General features: G+C 49.2%; 3 protein-coding genes across 10 annotated transcripts in view; all 3 read left to right on the top strand.

Moving 5' to 3' along the window:
• The window catches only part of OTUD5 (OTU deubiquitinase 5), a gene marked incomplete at its 5' end in the record, with an annotated part of 29,676 nt that extends 26,798 nt beyond the window's left edge, over positions 1-2,878 (top strand). For 2 of the 4 annotated variants that reach the window (XM_081276766.1, XM_081276768.1), the window contains 3 exons: positions 864-1,065; positions 1,154-1,267; positions 1,788-2,878. In XM_081276766.1, the coding sequence (XP_081132892.1) occupies positions 864-1,065; positions 1,154-1,267; positions 1,788-1,912 (441 nt within the window). In that variant the 3' untranslated portion in view covers positions 1,913-2,878. The remainder of the gene's footprint in view (positions 1-863; positions 1,066-1,153; positions 1,268-1,787) is intronic. The other 2 variants (XM_081276767.1, XM_081276769.1) reach the window with 2 other exon arrangements.
• Positions 2,879-5,923: 3,045 nt separating this feature from the next.
• Positions 5,924-10,562, top strand: PIM2 (Pim-2 proto-oncogene, serine/threonine kinase). The gene is made up of 6 exons (XM_081278176.1): positions 5,924-6,120; positions 6,250-6,359; positions 7,147-7,197; positions 8,203-8,575; positions 9,184-9,360; positions 9,463-10,562. Exons 1-6 carry the CDS (start codon positions 6,060-6,062, stop codon positions 9,624-9,626), a joined length of 936 nt encoding a protein of 311 aa, XP_081134302.1. The 5' UTR covers positions 5,924-6,059; the 3' UTR covers positions 9,627-10,562.
• Positions 10,563-11,387: 825 nt separating this feature from the next.
• SLC35A2 (solute carrier family 35 member A2) lies at positions 11,388-20,469 on the top strand. Of its 5 annotated transcripts, none has more exons than XM_081278371.1 (5): positions 11,388-11,492; positions 13,199-13,381; positions 17,094-17,245; positions 18,148-18,884; positions 20,228-20,424. In XM_081278371.1, exons 2-5 carry the CDS (start codon positions 13,324-13,326, stop codon positions 20,253-20,255), a joined length of 975 nt encoding a protein of 324 aa, XP_081134497.1. In that variant the 5' UTR covers positions 11,388-11,492; positions 13,199-13,323; the 3' UTR covers positions 20,256-20,424. The 5 variants fall into 5 exon arrangements, with proteins under 5 accessions (XP_081134497.1, XP_081134496.1, XP_081134499.1 ...); XM_081278373.1 differs by lacking the exon at positions 11,388-11,492 and adding an exon at positions 11,532-11,742 and having other exon boundaries at positions 18,738-18,884; positions 20,228-20,469; XM_081278372.1 differs by lacking the exons at positions 11,388-11,492; positions 20,228-20,424 and adding exons at positions 11,536-11,742; positions 20,006-20,182.
• Positions 20,470-20,490: the final 21 nt, after the last annotated feature.

Here is a 20,490-nt window from a genome sequence, read left to right on the forward strand (position 1 = left end):
CTCACACATACTAGGCAAGCACTCTACCACTGAGCCACAATGCCCAATCCCTGATGCTCACATTTTTGTAGTGAAACAAAATAATTTTAATGAATAAATTAGCTGAGAGTTAAATAAATAAACATAAATTAGTTGATGAAAAATGCAGAGCTAGGATAAGGGGGATGAGTAGGTTTGAGTGGGGATAGGTGGGAGTTCACAGTATTAAAACACTGTGGTCAGGAAGGGCTGAGAGCTAGTGAAATTTGAGCAAGAGCTTGCAGAAGGTGAGCTACTCAGCTGAGCACACAATCAGGAGAAGGGAGGGGGCTAGCACACCTGTTGTGATTCAGACAGCCCAGAGGCGGGCCAGAGTAGCTGAATGGAATGTAATGAAGGATAAAGTTGGAGGTGGTGGAGCCAAGTTGGATAGGGGCTTATGCATTCTGGGAGGCAAGAACAATGGGAGGGTTGTGAACAGATCTAAGTTAGGACATAACAGGATCCCCCTGACTGCTGAGTACAGAACTGGAATCTGGAGAGCGGGAAACAGGGTACCAGCAAGGAGGAAGCTACTGTCCAAGTGATTGGTGAAAATGCTGGCAGTGGAAGTGGTCAGAAGGGATTAGATTCAGGTTCTGTTTTGAAAGAGAGCGAATAGAATTTCCTGTTAGTTGTCTGGAAGGGTGTGAGAGAGTGGGGTTAAGGATTTTAGTCTGTGTCCTGTAAGATGCCCTGTAGTCCACTATGGGGGTAATGATGGTGCCACACACTGAAGCTGTATCATAGTCAAGATCTGGGGAAGAGAGTGAGTACTTGATGCTTGGGCACAGAATGGACTTAGAAAGTGTTGGTCTTCACTGCTTTTTCCCTCTCCACTGCAGCCCCGGAAGGCCAGTGCCACATGCAGTTCGGCCACAGCGGCGGCCTCCAGTGGCCTAGAGGAATGGACCAGTCGGTCCCCACGGCAGCGGAGTTCAGCCTCATCGCCAGAGCACCCTGAGCTGCATGCTGAGCTGGGCATCAAGCCCCCTTCCCCAGGCACTGTCTTAGCTCTTGCCAAACCTCCTTCACCCTGTGCACCAGGTCAGTGACTTGCTTACAGGATGCATGCTAGGCTCAGGAAGCCTTGTCTGGGTCTTGGGCCCTACCTCAGACTGTCCATCTGCCCCAGGTACAAGCAGTCAGTTCTCGGCAGGGGCTGACCGGGCCACCTCCCCCCTTGTGTCCCTCTACCCTGCTTTGGAGTGCCGGGCCCTCATTCAGCAGATGTCCCCTTCTGCCTTTGGTAAGCCTCCTCTGGGAACAGGGGCCAGCTGGAAGTTGGGGAGAGAATGGAAGCAGCAGCAAGTCCTAAGAAAGGGTTTCTGGAACCTCTGGCTCATCCAAGAAAAGAAGTCAGAAGCTGGGCATGGTGGCTCAGACCTATAATTCCAGGGGCTTGGGAGGTTGAGGCAGGAGGATTGCCAGTTCAAAGCTAGCCTTAGCAACTTGGTGAGGCCCTAAGCAACCCTTTCTCAAAATAAAAAGGGCTGGGAATGTAGCTCAGTGGTTGAGTGCCCCGAGTTCAATCCCTGGTACAAAAAAAAAAAAAAAAAAAGACAGTAGGGGAGATTTTCAGGCCCAGGAGGGTTTCCTTAGAAGGGATCTAGCAGAGTTTCACAGGCTTAGGGAAGCCTTCTGTATCATAGCCAAGGCCTGGGAGTGACAGGGGCCTGAGTGGGCTTTCTTAGAGCCAAGAATCAATAAAGGGTGAGGGAACACAGGCTGGGGTGCCCCATCATGCTTTTCCTTTTCCTCTTGCCCAGCAGGTCTGAATGACTGGGATGACGATGAGATCCTAGCATCGGTGCTGGCAGTGTCCCAACAGGAATACCTAGACAGTATGAAGAAAAACAAAGTGCACAGAGACCCACCCCCAGACAAGAGTTGATGGAGAACCAGGGACTGGATACCATCTCCCAATCCCCCACTCCTGCCCTCTGGTGCCACCCCACCTTCTTTGGCTTTCTTCCCTCTTGCCTCCTTCTGTTCTTTCCTCTCTCCCCTCTTCCCTACTCCTTACTTCCCTCTGGCTGGCCCATCCCTGCGCTCCTTCTCATTGCTGCCACCACCACCTGTCTCCGCCAGCTGAAGTGCCCTGTTGCCCCCTGCACAGCACCATCCCTGCATTCCACAGGGGACTTGGGCAAGGGTGCCGAAGGTAGGCGAGAGGCACACAGAGAACAGACCTGGCAGCCAGGCAACCCCAGAAGAGAGACACACTCAAGAGAATTCTCCTGCCTGCCCACCCTTCTTTCCTTCTGAGATCAGATAAACTTGTTACCCTTCCCCCAACAATGATGCCAGGGAGGTGGGAGGAAGAAGTGGGAAAATTCCCAGTACCCCAAGAATGTCTGAGCCTTCCATGTCGAATTTTTTCTTTGTTAAAATGTACTTTTATCTTATAAAATCAACCAATCAAAAATGATATATAGACAACAGCATTGGCTCTGTGAGGGCGCATCTCTCTGGTTTCGGGGCAGGCAGGCTGGCCATGGGGCATGGAGGGGGCACAAGGATGTGGGTTATCACTGTCTTCTGGTCTCCAGCTCCATGGAGGTCAACAGAGAATCTAGAGTGAGCCAGGGCTGGGGTTGGGGGTGGGGGGTGGCAGGTGGCAGACTGGCTTTGGACAATGAGACCCTGACCTTGCTGCATTCCTTTTGCTTCCACCACCACCACCACTAGTCTCTTTGGAATCTTGGGGTGGGGGGGCATCTGTGGCCACCACCCAGGATTTGAGTGTAGGGAGTGGGAGCAGCCTCAGCAGATGGGGCACCCGTGCCCTGCAGGTGTTGACAAGATTTGCCATCTGTAATGTCCTTGGCACAATAAAACCAAATGTCAGTTTCCCTGAGCGGCTCTGTTCTGTGTGGGGCAGGGGGTGGGGGGGCCTCTGGGGAAAAGTGGCGATGGCACAGGGCTTGAGTTGGCCTCTGAGGTCCCCATGCTCTCCAGTAAGGTCAGTGTGAGAGCCCAGGGTTCACATTTGATTTTCTTATTAAATTTCCTTCTGGCCAGGCATGGGCCCTTAGTCCCAACTATCCGGGAAGCTAAAGCAGGACGATTCCTTGAGGCCAGTCTGGCCAATTTAGGGAGACCCTATCTTAAAAACAAGCCTCCTCCTGGGCTTGTTACCATAAGAAAAAAAAAAAACTCCTTCTTTGTCTGCTAATGGAGTCCCTGCTTGCCTTATTTCCTGGGGGGTTGGGGGGATGGGAGCAGGGGACTGTGAGCTAAAGACCAGGGATTGAATTTCCTGTCCGAATTCCAACTACCCTGCCCCCATCTCTCACCATCAATGTTTGCTCTTTCTTGTAATAATCTGATGAGGAAATTCTTTGGAAATGCACAACTGACACTTCATTAACAACATGAGTTTGGGTAGAAGTGACCAGAGGAGCCTTTCCCTCTGGGTTTTAGAAGTTGGGAGATAAATGAGCTAAATACATTTTTGTTCTTATTCTCCAATCTTCTTGACACCTCTGTCCCTGCCCCTACTAGAGGTAAAGCCAAGGTGGAAAAGGCTGACTGGACCCCAGTCCCCCAGGTTTTCTTGAAACAGTATCTTTTCTGCTGTGCCTCAATAATGGGGTCCCTGTTTGTGTCTGGCCCTGCAGGTGAGGGCATAGCTGGCTGAGTGGCTGTGTGGGGTGTCTGGAATACAATGGTCAAGCATGAGTATGTTAAGAGGGTTGGTTGGAAACCTACCTCAGTTTTCTAGCTGTATCGCTTTGGGCTCTCTAGAATTTCACCTGTCCCATCTGCTCTACAAGGGCTACTAGCATCTACTACCTCATGCTGATTGTGAGCGTCAACAGAGAATGTGTATGGTCAACATGATTCACTACTGTGCACAGTTCCTGGCACGTTCTGAGAGCACAAATGTTAGTGCATATTAATTATCCCATTGTGGAAGTTCCAGCACCATTTGACCTCTGCCTACTTCTTGCCACTCTGTCCAGTTTCCTTGACTTCTGCCTGCAGGTACCAACTTGTCTTTCAAGACAAAGGGTCACCTTCTGAGGTGCCCTGAATGACTCCCATTCACATTCTCACTTCTCTCTACAAATATCCCCAGTAGTTGTACTAGAAATAAAACTTCCTTGGCAGGCACTGTGATGCTTGACTTGTCTGTGTTTATTAAGATACACATCCCCATCAAAGCCTGGTAGGCTTATAGTGGACCCCTAGAACCTAGTATTGTTGGATCAACAAGGGAGCACACATGCATTTGCTTTTTTTTTGAACTGGGGATCGAGCTTAAGGTTTTGCAAATGTGAAGCAAGCGATTTACCACTGAACTACATCCCAGCCCTGATGTGTTTGCTTTTTGAGTGTTGTCTGTGTGACTGTGGTGAGTCCCAAGTCTTCACTTGTATCAGTATTTCCAGTCGTGTGTTGTGATGAGGGCTTGTTTCCAGGTGTGTCAGATGGTGACTGTGTAGGACTCTTGACAGTTTGTGTCTGTATCAGAGACGAGTGCATGTCTGCGTGGGTCTGTGACAGTGCATCTGTGCTTTCTGTCTGGGGTGGATGTCCGTTTATATTCCTGTGACAGATTTTAGGTAGCTATTTCTGGACAATTTGTTTCAGTGACAAAGCTGTGTGTCTGATGCCATGTGTCTGTGACCAAGTCTATGTCCACTTTTGTGACACTGCTTATATGGCTCTCAGATCACGTGCCTCCCTTTGAACAACGTGTGTGTCTAGAGCATCTGTGTATCTTCTTGTGACAGACTCTTGAGTCCCTCATTTCTGGGACTGTACAAGTCTTTGGTATCTGATGGTGCCAGGTACCAATATATGACAAATTTTGTCAGTGTCTGGCAGGACATTTGTGTCATTACATGGCATTGGAGGTCTCCTGGAGTGCCTCTTTTGGTAACGCATTTCTGGACATCATTTTTTGACATGTGTCTGTATGTGTGCCTATGACAAATTTACATGAATGTGTTGATGTCTCATGTTGATTCTTTGTATCTTTGGAGTGCATGTCTGTCTTCCTGGGGCGTGTGAGGCCTTCTCTAACCATTTTCACAAATTTGTGCCAAAAGCTGTCTAACTGCTTCTCTACACCAGCATTTTTCCAGGTCTTTTAGCCCCTCCCTCTCTCTCACTGGGAAGCACAATCCCCCCCAATAATCACCCCCTGCTGTTCTAGATTGCAGGCTTCCCGACTGGGCCCAGGGCTGTTTCAGGTCTGATTAGGTTCTAGGCTGCAAAAACCTTGTAGTCTGGGCACCTGAACTCTGGCCTTTGAGGGGTGTGCGGTCCATAACAGTAGTCAAGTGTTATCCCTCCCTGGAAACTGGACAGGTTCTTCTAGGGGCCTGATTTCAGTTTTGAGGCCAGGGCCAATGGTCGCCTGGAGGAATGGTCCTGGGTGAGAAGCACCCTTCTAGACCGGATCCTAGTTAGCCCCAGGCTCGGATTCTTAAAAGACTGTCTGGCGTTATCTCTGCGCTAATCTCGACGCTGCGGCGGCGGCAAAGCAGCTTCCTGGGAAAGGAGGCTGCGCAGTTTTTTAAGTGTACACACATACACACACCCCCACCAACAACAACCTCGCGCAACAACCAAAACAAACGCGGTTGCTGCAAAGGGATTCCCAGAACCGGTTTCCTCTCCGTGTGCGCCCCCATCATTTGCATGCAAGCCCCGCCTCCATGGAAGAACCAGGCTTGTATTTGCATAAGGGGGCACTTGAAACATTGCGGGTGGTATGCAAATAAGGGTTGGCTCCGATTGGCTGGGATACAGCAGGTGCCGCGTCCGGATTGATCAAAGCCAGGTGGGCGGAGCTGTCGCGCAGGGCGACTCTCCCGGGAGGCGCGTGCCCCAGCTCAGTAGCATTGGGGCTGGCGCGCGCGGCGAATCTTAACGCTGCGCTGTCTGCGGACGCTTCCGGGCCACCAGTTTCCCTGCCTTCCACCCTGGCGCCCCCGAGCCCTGGCTCCCCGGCCCCGCTGCCCCGGGCTTCTACGCCCTGCGGGCTTAGCGGATTCAGCGGGCTCAATCTGCGCAGCAGCTCCTCCATGTTGAACAAACCTCTGCAAGGGCTTCCTGCGCCCCCTGTGACCCCCACGCAGCCGCCAGGTGAGCGCAACCTTCCCTACTGCGTCCATGTGGGGTGGGCTGGAATGGTGGGTGGCAGTGCGTAGGAGAGGGAATCACGGGTGAGCTTAGCACGCAGCCACCCTGACTCCCTCGCCTCCGCCTGCGTAGGAGGCAAGGATCGGGAAGCGTTCGAGGCCGAGTATCGACTCGGCCCCCTTCTGGGGAAGGGGGGATTTGGCACCGTCTTCGCGGGACACCGCATCACAGATCGACTCCAGGTATCTACCTTGAGGGTCTTGGGAGGGTCAGGTGTATTTGGCGGGGGCCGGGATCCTGGGACTATAGGATGTTAGATGACCCAGAGAGAGCCTGCAATGTGTCTAGTAGGGTCATGAAGACCAGGATTCGGGTTGCTGGGGGTGTGAGCGCGCGTGCGCGTCTGTCGCGGTCCAGGTGGGTATGGGGGGCCAGATTTCAGGGGGTAGAATCAGGAGGTCCAAGGAGTTTGGAGAGTGTGCACTCGAGGACACTAGACCCCAGGACCTAGAGAATGTGTGCATGTACGGGAAGGTGGGGGCCTAGACACGAGATCTGGGGGATCTTGGAGGTAGACGTGAAGTCCTGAGGACCAGAACCCTGGTGCAGAGTTGGTGTCCTGGAGATAGGAAGGAAATTTGAGGGCTTGAGGCATCACGAAATTTCCACCTCAGGGCTTGGGCTATACCTTATTGGTAGAGTGTTTGCCCAGCATGATTAGGTTCAATCTTCAATGCGGAAAAACAAATATAGAATATGAAAAAAATGTACAACCAAATCCCTGGAAGCTGAGGGGTCCCGATGCCTGAGAAGAGATCCCTAGGCTAGGGATGGTGGGAGAGGTGAACTTGGTTGGGGGGGGAGAGTCTTGTGGGGCAGGGTATTAGTCCTGGCTCATTGTGGGCGTTGGTGTAGCCGGGGACCAGAAATACTGGGGTGCTGGGAGAGTTATTGGAGGTTTTCAAGTCTCTGGACGGGAGGGATTTGGGGGTCACCTGCTGGCCCCCTTACCTCAGCCCACTTCTCCAGGTGGCCATCAAAGTGATTCCTCGGAATCGTGTGTTGGGCTGGTCTTCCTTGGTAAGTATCCTTGGTGTGCTTCACTTATTGACTCCTTCACTAATGATGAAATCACCCCCACTTTTTCTTTCTTTTTTTTTTTTTAGAGAGAGAGAGAGAGAGAATTTTCAATATTTATTTTTCAGTTCTTGGCGGACACAACATCTTTGTTGGTATGTGGTGCTGAGGATCGAACCCGGGCCGCACGCATGCCAGGCGAGCGCGCTACCGCTTGAGCCACATACCCAGCCCCCCCCCCACTTTTTCTAAAGGATGTATAGTCCCTGGGCCCTGTAACCGTGAGAACGCTCCACCAGACCATGTTTACTACCTTGGAGTGACATACAGTTCTGATTCACCTCAATTTCCCCAGAGCTCTAGATTCTCCCCTCCAACTCTTTTCTCATCCTCCTTTTAAAAGCTGCTGTGGGGGCTGCCCACAGGGCATGCTGGAGGGGAAAGAAGGGCAGAGGTCACTGGTTGCCATGGTGATGCTGGCTGCTTCTCTCCTGCCTCCGTTAGCGCTCTAACGGACATAAGGGCGGGTCTGTGCAAGCTGTAGAAGCGAAAGCGCCCTCTGGCGGGCTTTTAGGAGACGCGCCTGCGCATGCCGTGAGACCCACAAGGAGAGGATGCACCTGCGCAGTAGCAGGAATGTGCATCTCCGTGAGAAAACGTCTGCAGCTGTGCAAGTCATTGGCATGACCGGTAGAGGGCCCCCCTCAGGCAGGAAGGCTCTTTCTGACACTCACTGCCTGACAGGGCTTAGGAGGGTTATTGAGCAATTGTAGGTACTTGGTTACAGTTAAGTTATGGCAATAACATTGAGTATTTATTCTTTGGCAGGTCCTTTGCAGTTAATCATCATAAACTATCAAATAAATATCGGACACCCATATGTCAGTTCGAATTTTAGATATTTAGGCAAAATACTTCATATTTATGAAAGCCCATTTTCTACTACATTCCCTTCTACCAACTGCTTTCCCCTGTTCAACACACATTTTCTCTCCTTTTCACCTCCAGTCAGACTCTGTCACATGCCCCCTGGAAGTGGCACTGCTATGGAAGGTGGGTGAAGGCAGTGGGCACCCTGGTGTGATCCGCCTGCTTGACTGGTTTGAGACACCAGAGGGCTTCATGCTGGTCCTTGAGAGGCCTCTGCCTGCCCAGGATCTCTTTGACTACATCACAGAGAAGGGCCCACTTGGTGAAAGCCGAAGTCGCTGCTTTTTTGGCCAGGTAGTGGCAGCTGTCCAACACTGCCATACCCGTGGAGTTGTCCATCGTGACATTAAGGATGAGAACATCCTGATAGACCTCCGCCGGGGCTGTGCCAAACTCATTGATTTTGGCTCTGGTGCCCTGCTTCATGATGAACCCTACACTGATTTTGATGGTAAGGCTTCCCTAAATCTCATGGATTATTTTTTTTTCTAAACCTTTGTGCTTCTGACTTCCTCATCTTGAGCTCCAGTGGTGGGTTTTCTTGTAATACTTGACCTATATTGTACCTTTATAAGGTTCTTGATTTCTAATACTGAGGAGTCTCATCCTTGGCCATCTCATAAAAAGTCTATCTTATATTGATCCAAAATCATCCTGGGCTTTTAATCTAATGAGGGGATCTTGTTATTATGAGTTATTTTATTTTTGGTAAGGGGATTCTACTTTTACTTTTGCAGTGGTACTCTACACTTGAGCTACATCCCCAGCCCTTTCTGTTTATATATTGAGCCAATTTCTCCCTAAGTTGCTGAGGTTGGCCTTGCTATCCTCCTGCCTCAGTCTCCTTAATATCTGGGATTACAGACTTATACTAATATGCCATGCTCTATTGTTACTTTTTAAGTGATTTTATTCTGTCAAGGGGGCTCTCCTATTTAACTGCTCTTTTTTTGGTGATGGGACTATGATGTTATATTTACAGATCTACTGTTCTACTAAAGAGATACTGGGCTAGAAGAGGGCAGCATCAGAATGACTTGACTCTTGCTTTTTGTGCAGGGACAAGGGTGTATAGCCCTCCAGAGTGGATCTCTCGACATCAGTACCATGCCCTCCCAGCTACTGTTTGGTCATTGGGTATCCTTCTCTATGACATGGTCTGTGGGGACATACCCTTTGAGAGAGACCAGGAGATTCTGGAGGCTGAGCTCCATTTTCCTGCCCACGTCTCCCCAGGTGAGGCCCTCACAGATCCCAGCCCAGCAGATTTCATCCTTCCTTCCGAGGTACTGTTACTCTTACTAATTGCAAATCTCCCCTGTGCTGCTTGGCCCACAGACTGCTGTGCCCTAATCCGCCGGTGCCTGGACCCAAAACCCTCTTCCCGACCCTCACTGGAGGAGATCCTGCTGGACCCTTGGATGCAAATACCAGCAGAGGAAGCACCCCTCAGCCCCCCCAAAGGAAGCCCTGCCCCCTCGGCCTGGTCTGCGCTTCCCTAGGCTTAGCCAGGCTCCCACTGGTTGGAATTCCATGGCTATGCCACAGGGATAGATGGACATCTGTTGACCTGGTTTTACAGGTTGTTAAAATCCAGTATTACTAAGGTCTGTGATTGGGGATAAGGGCGTAGAAGACAAGCCAAGTCTGCCCACTCCCCATTCCAATTTTGTGAAGGAGCCTTCCTCCTAGAGCCTGTGGTCCCTTATTCCGGAGGAGGGAATTCCCTGTATCTTGTTTTGCTAAGGATGGTTATTTGGTTGAAGTTATTTCCCCTTTGAGCCCCAGGACTCTTTGTTCTGATGAGTTGTAATCCCTACACTGGCACCTCCTATTACCACCACACAAACTTAGTTAAAGTGCTCTCACTTGGGGCAAGGGTGCTTTCCTTAAAATACCCCAGCAGCTCTTATTTTAGTAAAAGGACCCTTTCCCTTTCTCCTAGCCTAGGGTCCCAGATTCATCAAGCTGCTTGCCAACCTTAACCCAGAATTGCTTATTCTGGGAAAGGTAATGCCCTATTGTTATCCCAGGGCTCTTTTTTTTCCTTCATTTTTTTTTCTTTTTTGGTGAGGGGACCCTACTCTGTTATCCCAAGTGCTCTTATTCTGGTGAGAAGAACCTTACTTCCACAGCTTGGGGAAGGAATGGGAGATGGACACCACCGGACACCACCAGAGATTAGGATGGGATGGATGGTTTCTGGGGGATGGGCTGGGGGAAATAAGTCTTGCTGTTGTTCTCCTGGGGACTCCCCTCTCCAACTTTTGCGATTCTTGCTGCCTCCGCCTGAGCCAGGATTGTCCAATTGCTACAATGTAAATACTTGTGTATTGGAGGGAGTGGAGCTACAAAGTGTGCCCTCCTGTCCCTTCTCCCCTGCCTGGATTATTTAAAAAGCCATGTGTGGAAACCCACTATTTAATAAAAGTAATAGAATCAGAATTGACTGGCCGTGCATCTACTGTAGGCTAAGCTGAGAATGAGATGACCTCCGTGAACCTCGGTCTTCTGTGTCATAGAGCCCTTTCATGGGTTTATTTCAGCTGGTCCACAAAAATGTTTCCTCCTCATTTAAAAAATATTTTTTATTAGCTATTGATGGACCTTTATTTGTTTATATGTGGTGCTGAGGATTGAACCCAGTGCCTCACACATGCTAGGCAAGTGCTCTACCACTGAGCCACAACTCCAGCCCTTCTCCTCAGTTTTTGTGTTTCCCAGTGTGTACAAAAGGATTCTTAGAAATGCAGTAAACATTGAGGACACTTAGGACATATCACCAAAGAACTGCTTCCTCCTTGGCATATTAATAATATCCAGGGTGTAATGACATTTTCAACTGGTCTTAATTTCTTTCCTTGTTCTATCCTGGTTTCCTTTTGACCTCAGCTGTACCCTGGCCTACTTCCCATCAAAAGCAACTAACCTGTGAACCTCACCAATTCCCTCATTTTCTAAGGTGGCACGTTGGCCCTTAATTCCCTCAACTCTCCTGTGTCTTGGCTTGCTAACCCTATACAAATCACTGGACGCTCTCCGGCGCCGCCCTCAAAACCTCCCTCCCAGAAGTTTGGGGGCGGGGCCTCGGTGGGAAGGTTGGGGGAGGGAGGAACTTTGGCCCAACCGGAAAGGGCCGTACCATCAGAAGAATGTCCCAATAAAGAGCCGAGGTCGAGATGTGGTTGAACCAATGAGATGAAGAGAAAGGATGGGCGGGTAGTATAGAAAGCGGCATTAGGATCTGATTGAGGGAACACTGGGGCGGATCTAGTAAGAGGTGTGGGCCAGCGCGGATCTGTAACGACGGGCTTAGAGTCGCCCATGTCCTGGTTCTCCCTTTCTCAAAGACCTTGGAAACTTCCCGGGTCAGTACTTCAGCCAGCCTTTACGAAGGGCGGAGGAAAACGACCCCTTTGGCCAGGCAGGCACTCGGCTCCGCCCTCGCTTCAGAGGCCCGGAAGCGGAAGTGATTGACACGGAAGTGGCCTGCTGTTGCCGAGGGGACGGACCGGGCAGATGCCAACATGGCAGCGGTTGGGGTTGGTGGTTCCACCGCGGCGGCCGGGCCAGGGGCGGTCTCCGCGGGGACTTTGGAGCCTGGGACCACGAGTGCGGGTGAGACGCACAGTGGCCGAGCAGTCGGCGGCGGGGCAGAGGTCGGGATCGCTAAGGGTCGGAAAGATTCCTCACTGAAGTGATAGGGAGCATCACTTTTGCAGCGGGAGTGTGTGTGTGTGTGTGTGTGTGTGTGTGTGTGTGTGTGTGCGCGCGCGCGCGCGTAAAAGGGAAGGGAGAACGGAACCGAGCATTGCGAGTGTGTTGGGGCGGGGAAGATACCATTCTGAGGGTGGTTGTGGGGAGAGTCCTTCCGCATTTGGAGGGTGAAGACCACTCTGAATATGGAAGAAATTTCCTTTTGGAGAGGATAAGACCATGGAGACCTTTCATTCTGAGTGCAGTAGGTCTTTTCCTATGGAAGGGAGAGACCATTCTGACGGTGTGGGAGTTCTTCCTTGAAGAAGGAAGAAACTGTTCTGAGGGTGGTTGTTCCTTCCTTATAAAGGGACCTTATAAATTGTCAGCTAGGGTGGGGCAGGCCCTTCCTTATGACTATAGGGTCCATTTTGAGGACGATGTTTGTCCTTCATTATATGTGGAAAAGACCTTTCTGTGGCGATCCCTTCCTAATGGAGGTAGAATTTATTGTATGTTGAAGTGGGAGGGTCCTTCCTTATAGGTCACAGAAAGAACATTGAGAGTGCCAGGTCCTTCCTTATAGCAGAGTGAGTTCATTGTGAGTGTGGGTAGAACAAGGAATTATTCTTTGGCTGGAGAAGGAGGGCGTGCAATGTTAGTAGGACAGAACATGTGTAATATAGGGAAGTATTTCCTTATATGGTAGAGGGAACCAGACCATTCTTAGTGGGGTTACTGTTCATTATATGAGGTTCAGTCCTTGGGACAATGGGGGAGATGAGAGAAATACCATTTCTTGGGGGGTGGACATACCTTAAATAATAGTCTCATTCCCTGTATTTGGGGTATTTTTCTTTACATGACCCTCATTAAACAAGACCATCATTTCATATAAATTCCCAATTTGTTCATCCATAAAATGGGAATCTTCATAGTTTCTTAAGAATCAGGGTGATGTAAGAGTCTATTGAGGAAACCTGTAAGATTCCTTTACCTGGCGATAGGCACCCAGTGAGCAATATCAATAAATGTTGAGAATGTAGTTGTTGGTATTCTGTTAGAGAGATAGGGAGGGGAGATGGGGTGGATGTCTAGGGCCTGCCCTAGCCATTTCCTGACATCTCAGCAAGGATTCAAGATATGAGCTGGACAGAATGGACCTACTTGTCTGTTTTTAGCTCTCCTGCCTGTGGTTGAAGGAATGGAAGCAGGTAGGGGTCAACCCCTCATTGGGTCAGGGTGGACAGGCAGATGGAGGAAGTTGCAGTGGCTCAGATAATCCTGGTTGAAAAGGGAGAGGGGTTGGGTGGTGGTTTGGCTATGCCCCAGCAGCTTCTGACCCCCTCCTATCCCCCGCCCCTTCCATTCCCCACAGCTCACCGGCGCCTCAAGTACATATCCCTAGCCGTGCTGGTGGTCCAGAATGCCTCCCTCATCCTCAGCATCCGCTACGCCCGCACGCTGCCTGGGGATCGCTTCTTTGCCACAACTGCTGTGGTCATGGCCGAAGTGCTCAAAGGTCTCACCTGCCTCCTGCTGCTCTTCGCACAGAAGAGGGGTACGAGCCAGGGAGGGGTTGTTGGGAAGGACTCCCCACATACCTGTATGTGTTCACATGGAGGGTTTGCTGTGTGAGTATCCCCATGTCTGTGAACCTGCCTGGGGATTATGTAAGTGTACCTAAGCTTCTTTGCCTTCCACAGCATCTACACTTTTATTCCCCTAATAAGTTGGGGATGTAGGAATGAGATCGTACACCCATGAGGTAGCAGGGAACTCACATAGTGATTGATTGATTTACCTTTAGCTTTGTATAATGGAGAATTCCAAACTTAGACAAAATTAAAGAATGATAAAATAGTAAAATATCCATGTATCCATCCCCCAGATTTACAATTATCAACTCATGGCCACTTTGCTCTGAAACAGCATCAATGGTTATCCAGTCAGTGCTAGCCAATATGTCTGTCTATGTAGTTCTCCTCATATTATTTCAAAGTAAATCCTTCTTTAATTTATTTATTTATTTTAATTTGTCCTTATTATCTTTATGCTGTTGTTTTTGCGGTACTCTGGATTGAACCCTGGGCTTTTCACATTCTAGGCAAGTGCTGTACCACTGAGCTATGTTCTAAGTCCCCCTTATTGTCTTGGATAAGTTATTTGACACATATTTTTTAAGGATAATACCAGTGAGGTGTGGTGGCACACACCTATAGTACCAGCTACTCAGAAGGTTTAGGCAGGAGTATTTTTTGAGTTCAGGAATTCAGAGTCAGGTGCAGTGACACACCCATAATTCCAGCAACTTGGGAGGCTGAGGTAGGAGGATTGCAAGTTCAAAACCAGTCTCAGCAATTTAGTGAGACCCTAACCAACTTAGTGAGAACCTGTCTTAAAATAAAAAGGGCTAGTGATGTGGTTCAGTGGTTAAGCACCCTTGGGTTCAATTCCTTGTACCAAAAAAAAAAAAAATCAGAAATTAATATTCAAATATTCAATCTGAATTCAAATTTATGATGATTTCTTAAGTGTCATAAAAGTTTTTAAAATGCCAGGCATGGTGGTACATGCCTGTAATCCCAGCAGCTTGGGAAACTGAGGCAGGTGAATGTTAGTTCAAAAGCTTGTCCTCACAGGACAACATTTGAGATGGGAAGTGAGAGATAGCTAAAGACTGCATCACAGGCCTTCAGCTTTTTTCCCCCAGTGCTGGGCATTTAAACCAGGGGTAGGGGTATGTTTCTCCCAGCCCTTTTAAAAAAAAAATTATGTTGAAGCAAGGTCCTGATAAGTTGCCCAGGCAACTCAAACTTTGGATCTTCCTGCTTCAGCCTCTTGAGTGGCTGGGATTACAGGCATGCATGACTACTATGCCCAGCCAGGCTTTTTTTTTTTTTTTTTTTTTTTTTTTTTTTGTGGTGCTGGGGATGGAACCCAGGGCCTTGTGCATGGGAGGCAAGCACTCTACCAACTGAGCTATATCCCCAGCATCCCCAGCCAGGCTTTTAGCTTTTATCCACAATTTTAATTTGTTTTTCTTTTATTTGAAACAGAGTCTCCATGATATGTTTCAAAGCCTGATCTACTCAAACTTGTAGATTCAAGCCATCCTCTTGCCTCAGCCTCCTGAGTAGGTGAGGCTTGGGTTCCATTCCAGCACTGCAAAAAAAAAAAAAAAAGAAAGAAAGAAAAGGAAAAAGTAGCCTGACCTAATGTGGACCTCTTGGTAGACTGTTTTTTATTTTCCCATTTGGTGTGATATTCACAATTCACCACAGTAATATGAATATGCACATTTATGCTTGTTTATGGCATACAATCTTGTTACCTTATTTATTTGGAGTACTGGGGATTGTATGCCTGGAATCCCAGCTGCTTGGGAGGTTTGGGCAGAAGAATCACAAATCCTAGGCCAGCCTGAACAACTTAGTGAGACTCTGTCTAAAAATAAAGCAAAAAAGAAAGGTCTGGGGGCTGGGTACAGTGATGCACACCTGTAATCCAGTGACTTGGGAAGCTGAGGCAGGAGGATAGCAAGTTGGAGACCAACCTTGACAATTTTTTTTTAATATTTTTTTTTAAAGAGAGAGTGAGAGAGGAGAGAGAGAGAGAGAGAGAGAGAGAGAGAATTTTTTTTTTAATATTTATTTTTTAGTTCTCGGCGGACACAACATCTTTGTTGGTATGTGGTGCTGAGGATCGAACCCGGGCCGCACGCATACCAGGCGAGCGCGCTACCGCTTGAGCCACATCCCCAGCCCCCAACCTTGACAATTTAACGATTCCCTCTCTCAAAGTTTTTTTTAAGGGACTGGCACCATCATGATAGTGTTCATCTATAATCCCAGCAACTCAGGAGGCTTAGGCAGGAGGTTTGCAATTTTGAGGCCAGCCTCGACAATTTAGCAAGGCCCCAAGTAACTTAGTGAGACCCTGTCTCAAAAAATAAAAAGGACTGGTTAAGTGCCCCTGGGTTCAATCCCCAGTACCAAAAAGTTTAAAAAAGGGGCTGGGGATGTAGCTTAGAGGGTTTTCCCCAGTACACAAAAAAGCGGGACTGGTGTATAGATCAGTGGTCAAATACTTCTCTAGCACGTGTGAGGCCTTGGGTTTAATCTCCAGCACCAAAAGAAAAAGGAAAGAAAGAAAAAAAAATTGAGGTGAGCTTTGCAAAGGCTGTGTTGATGATTCTCAGTTGGTCACTGGAACAGGTTCTGGCCAGACTTCTGCTTAATAATCAAGACTGCATTAATCCATGGGTCGGGGGAAACTGATTGGTGTGTCTAGGGCTGGCTCCTGCTCACACGTGGCTTATGGGCCACTAAGGAGCTAAAATAGTATAAGTCTAAAAATCTAGCCTTGAGATGGAGTTTATCTCAGTAGTAGCATGCATGAGATCCTAGGTTCCATCTCTAGTACCAAAAAATAAAACAACTAGTCTGAAACTTCCCCTGTTTGGAATATGACTTTCCACCCGAACTCCAGGGCTTCTACTTCATAAGTTCCTGGATAGTGATGATTTTTTCACTGTACAAACATGTATTAAGTGCTTACTCTGAATGGGGTTCTATGCCAGGGTGGTGGGCTCTCAGGTGAATGAAGTGTGCTCTATGATTATCAGACACAGTGTGATGGATAATTTGTGTGTGTGTGGTGCTGGGGATTGGACCCAGAGTCTTGTACATGCTAGGCAAGCACCCTACCTACATCCTCAGCCCTTTTTTCTATTTTATTTTGAGACAGGGTCTCGCCAAGTTGTCAAAGCTATCCTTGAACTTGGGATCCTCCTGCCAAAGTCTTTTAAGTAGCCGGGAATAGAAGCATGTGACAGCACACCCTGTTTGAATGATTCTTCTGGGGACATTTTATTTTCTTTTTCTTTTTTGGCAGTGCTGGGTATAGAAACTTGGGACTCTGCCTGCTAGACAGGTGCCTTGCTACTGAACTACCCCCAACTCCTTTTGCAGTGAATAAACTTAGTATCAGAAAGGCTTCCTAGAGATATATTTGTACCATAGGGAGAAATTGAGCACAAATGCTGGAGATGTAGCTCAGTAGTAGAATACATACTTAACATGCATAAGGTCCTGGATTCAATCTCTAGCACTGAAAAAAAAAAAAAAAAAAAACTTGAGCCCCAGACCTCATTCTAACCCCTAGGGTATTGGGTAGGTGGGGGAGGGCAGGAGCCAGGCCTGGTCTCAAACTTTAGGGGATCCCTATCTTTGATAGTCTTTGTTAAAAGGGACTCTCCTTCTCCCACCTAGGTAACGTGAAGCACCTGGTTCTTTTCCTCCACGAGGCTGTCTTGGTGCAGTATGTGGACACACTAAAGCTTGCAGTGCCCTCTCTCATCTACACCTTGCAAAATAACCTTCAGTATGTTGCCATCTCCAATTTACCAGCTGCCACTTTCCAGGTGAGCCCTGAGCCCAGTATGGCCCCAAGGGAACTGGCTGGGTTGGGGGATAGAGGGTAGGGTGAGGAATGAGCTGCAGAAAGCAGGGGCTGTGTCATTTGGGACTCCCTGTCATCTGGAACTCCCTCAATCACAGTGTCCTCATCTGTGAGAACTGGGAATAGGGGATGCTGGGATGATTGAAAGAAATACCTGGAAAGAATCCTAGGTTAGATATTCATGGGCAACCTTGTTAAATAGAGAGCCAGGATTCTAGGGCTGAATTGCCTGGGTTCAAATCTCAATTCTGCTACTTTACAGCTGTGTGATTTTGGGGCAAGTCACCTAATGTCTTTATGCCTGAGTTTCTTAGTTTATGTATCTTTGAATTGGAGGTTACAATGATGCCCACCTTCCTATGGTGGTTTCATGAGGATTAAGTGAACTTATTTACATAGTGTTTAGATCCACACCAGCACCTACAATGCACTATGTAAACATTTGCTGGTTTTATTGTTGTTGTGGTTGACTCATTTGTATCCAGATTTCCCTCATCACAAAACCTACCTGCTGTAAGATGGTTTATATACTTCAGCCTTATTTTACAGATGAGATTGCCAGGGCTCAGACAGGGCAAATGCTTTGTCCCTGATCACACAGCCAGAAAATGGGATTGGGATGTGAACTTGGGTGTAGCTTGGGACTTCCTGGCACCACCACCCTTCTGTGTACTCTCTGGGAGGGTCCTTGGACCCTTGAACCACAACTCAACCAATGGCTAGTGACTGGCTCTTTTTACTATTTTTATTTTCACCCATTGACATCCAGTGTCCCTCCATTGTGCCACAGTGGGTCCTGTCCCCCTACACACACCTACTGGGACTCAGGATGAGCCCTCAATATCTTCCACATGTCACTCACAGGTGACGTACCAACTGAAGATCCTGACCACAGCACTGTTCTCCGTGCTCATGCTCAATCGCAGCCTCTCCCGGCTACAGTGGGCCTCCCTGCTGCTCCTCTTCACTGGTGTCGCCATTGTCCAGGCACAGCAAGCAGGTGGGGGTGGCCCACGGCCACTGGATCAGAACCCAGGGGCTGGCCTAGCAGCTGTTGTGGCCTCCTGCCTCTCCTCTGGCTTTGCAGGTGTCTACTTTGAGAAGATCCTCAAAGGCAGCTCAGGGTCCGTATGGCTTCGCAACCTGCAACTGGGCCTCTTTGGCACAGCATTGGGCCTAGTAGGGCTCTGGTGGGCTGAGGGTACTGCTGTGGCCCGCCGTGGCTTCTTCTTTGGGTACACGCCTGCCGTCTGGGGCGTGGTACTTAACCAAGCCTTTGGCGGGTTGCTGGTGGCTGTTGTTGTCAAGTACGCTGACAACATCCTCAAGGGCTTTGCCACCTCCCTGTCCATTGTGCTGTCCACTGTTGCCTCCATCCGCCTCTTTGGCTTCCACTTGGACCCATTATTTGCCCTTGGCGCTGGCCTCGTCATTGGTGCAGTCTACCTCTACAGCCTTCCCCGAGGTGCAGTCAAAGCCATAGCTTCTACTTCTGCCTCTGCCTCTGGGCCCTGCATTCACCAGCAGCCTCCAGGGCAGCCACCACCACCGCAGCTGTCCTCCCACCGAGGAGACCTCATCACGGAGCCCTTTCTGCCAAAGTCAGTGCTGGTGAAGTGAGGGCTGGTGGCGGGGGGTGGGGGGGACAGGGAGGGGGGACAGGGTGAAGGATGTCAGGCATCTGTAGGACCCAAGTCATCACCAGGGCCTGGCTCCTCTGGGGTTGGAAGATGGTCTTTTCTCCCAGGACACTGAGACTTCTGGGGGGGGGGGGGTGCGGGGCTAGGGCTGGGTGTCAACATGAACCCCTCCTGGTAGACTGACATCCCCCATAAGGGGGTTTTTAGAGCTGCTTCCTCTGCCCCAGTCTAACCTCTTTAGGCATAGGGTTGGGAAAATGGTCATTCAAGGCATTTTGTCTTGTCTACCCACCCCTGTTAGCTGGAGGTGTCTTGTCTCTCATGCCTGGGACAGTCCCTTCCAGTCATCCCTCCAATTTTGTAAAGACAGACTGGACAAAAGCTCTTTAGTAATGACTAATGCCTACCTGTGGGGTTCTGTTTCCCATCCTTTGAGGCCTTCTCTCCTCCCTTACCATCACCCTGGGTCATGTTGGCTTGGTCTCTTTTGTGGCCTTGGGGCAGCGTCCCTGGCACTGAGACCCTTAAAGATGGGCCTGCTGCAAACACCCAGGGCAAGAAAGAGGCACGAGCTGAGAGTTTGCATCTGGGGGAGGGTGCAGTAGGGGCCATTTGTTTTTTAGTCATTTGGGGATTTGTGGTATAATCAGATCATTAATGATCCAGAGTGTGGGAAGTGGGGAAGGGAGGTCCTTGACGTGGCTAAATCTCCAATTGAACTTAAGACACTGACGGTTGCCAGATGCAGGGTTATTTTCTGAGAAGAAAATTAAAGCTGCCAATCTCACTTTTGCTACCCCGTTGGCTGTATTATGAGGTACCCTTACTTCAAGGTGGGGTGTCTCAGATTTGATGAGCCGTGAAACCTGCTCCCTGCACTCCCCAAAGCTTATTAACCCCTTAACTGTATCCCAGGGGATGTGTGTGTGTGTGTGTGTATGTATGTATGTATGTGTGTGTGTACATGTGTGCACGCACACGCGTGCTCATGGGAGATGCCTGGGCTGTCTTTGCTATATGTAAATAGGGCCACTGGATCTTTATTTTATTAATTTGTCTGATTTTTTGGTTTGTTTTCTAAGGAACTGTAATGAACAAAAGTCAGGATACCCAATGCCAAATAAAGATGTTGTATTTATTTAGTCCATGTGTAGCTTTCTGACCCAGTGGGCCCTCTCCGCATAAGCACTGTTACTAACCCCAGGACTACCAGCCTTACTGCCACCACCCTCGCTTGCCTAGGAAACCCGACTGCTAGCCCACCCCAGCTTTCTGTTTCTCTTTCCTCCCCATTCCCACCACAGGTTGCTCACCAAGGTGAAGGGTTCGTAGCCGCCGGGATTGAAGACGTTGGCCTGGCGTCGTTCTCCCTTCTTGCCTTGGCCCAGCTGGGACCAAACTCTGATCAGTATTAGGGTAGGGTGAGGCAGACACCGAACTCCCTATCCACACTGCCCCTGCTCCCATGCGGGGCAAACTGACTAAGCTTTCTTTGTTAATGTCCCACCTCAGCCCTCAGCCCTTGCCACCCCAGTATTATTTCTTAGGTGAGTTTTGCAAATAAAAT

Source organism: Spermophilus citellus (assembly GCF_964194105.1).
Source record: "Spermophilus citellus genome assembly, chromosome: X".
Taxonomy (NCBI): domain Eukaryota; kingdom Metazoa; phylum Chordata; class Mammalia; order Rodentia; family Sciuridae; genus Spermophilus; species Spermophilus citellus.

Coding starts and splice junctions, on each gene's coding strand:
- SLC35A2 (XM_081278372.1), top strand. CDS start 11,652: ATGGCAGCGGTTGGGGTTGGTGGTTCCACCGCGGCGGCCGGGCCAGGG. Junction 11,743..13,198: donor GCCTGGGACCACGAGTGCGG/GTGAGACGCACA, acceptor CATTCCCCACAG/CTCACCGGCGCCTCAAGTAC. Junction 18,885..20,005: donor ACGGAGCCCTTTCTGCCAAA/GTCAGTGCTGGT, acceptor TTGTTTTCTAAG/GAACTGTAATGAACAAAAGT.
- PIM2 (XM_081278176.1), top strand. CDS start 6,060: ATGTTGAACAAACCTCTGCAAGGGCTTCCTGCGCCCCCTGTGACCCCC. Junction 6,360..7,146: donor GCATCACAGATCGACTCCAG/GTATCTACCTTG, acceptor CCACTTCTCCAG/GTGGCCATCAAAGTGATTCC. Junction 8,576..9,183: donor ACCCTACACTGATTTTGATG/GTAAGGCTTCCC, acceptor CTTTTTGTGCAG/GGACAAGGGTGTATAGCCCT.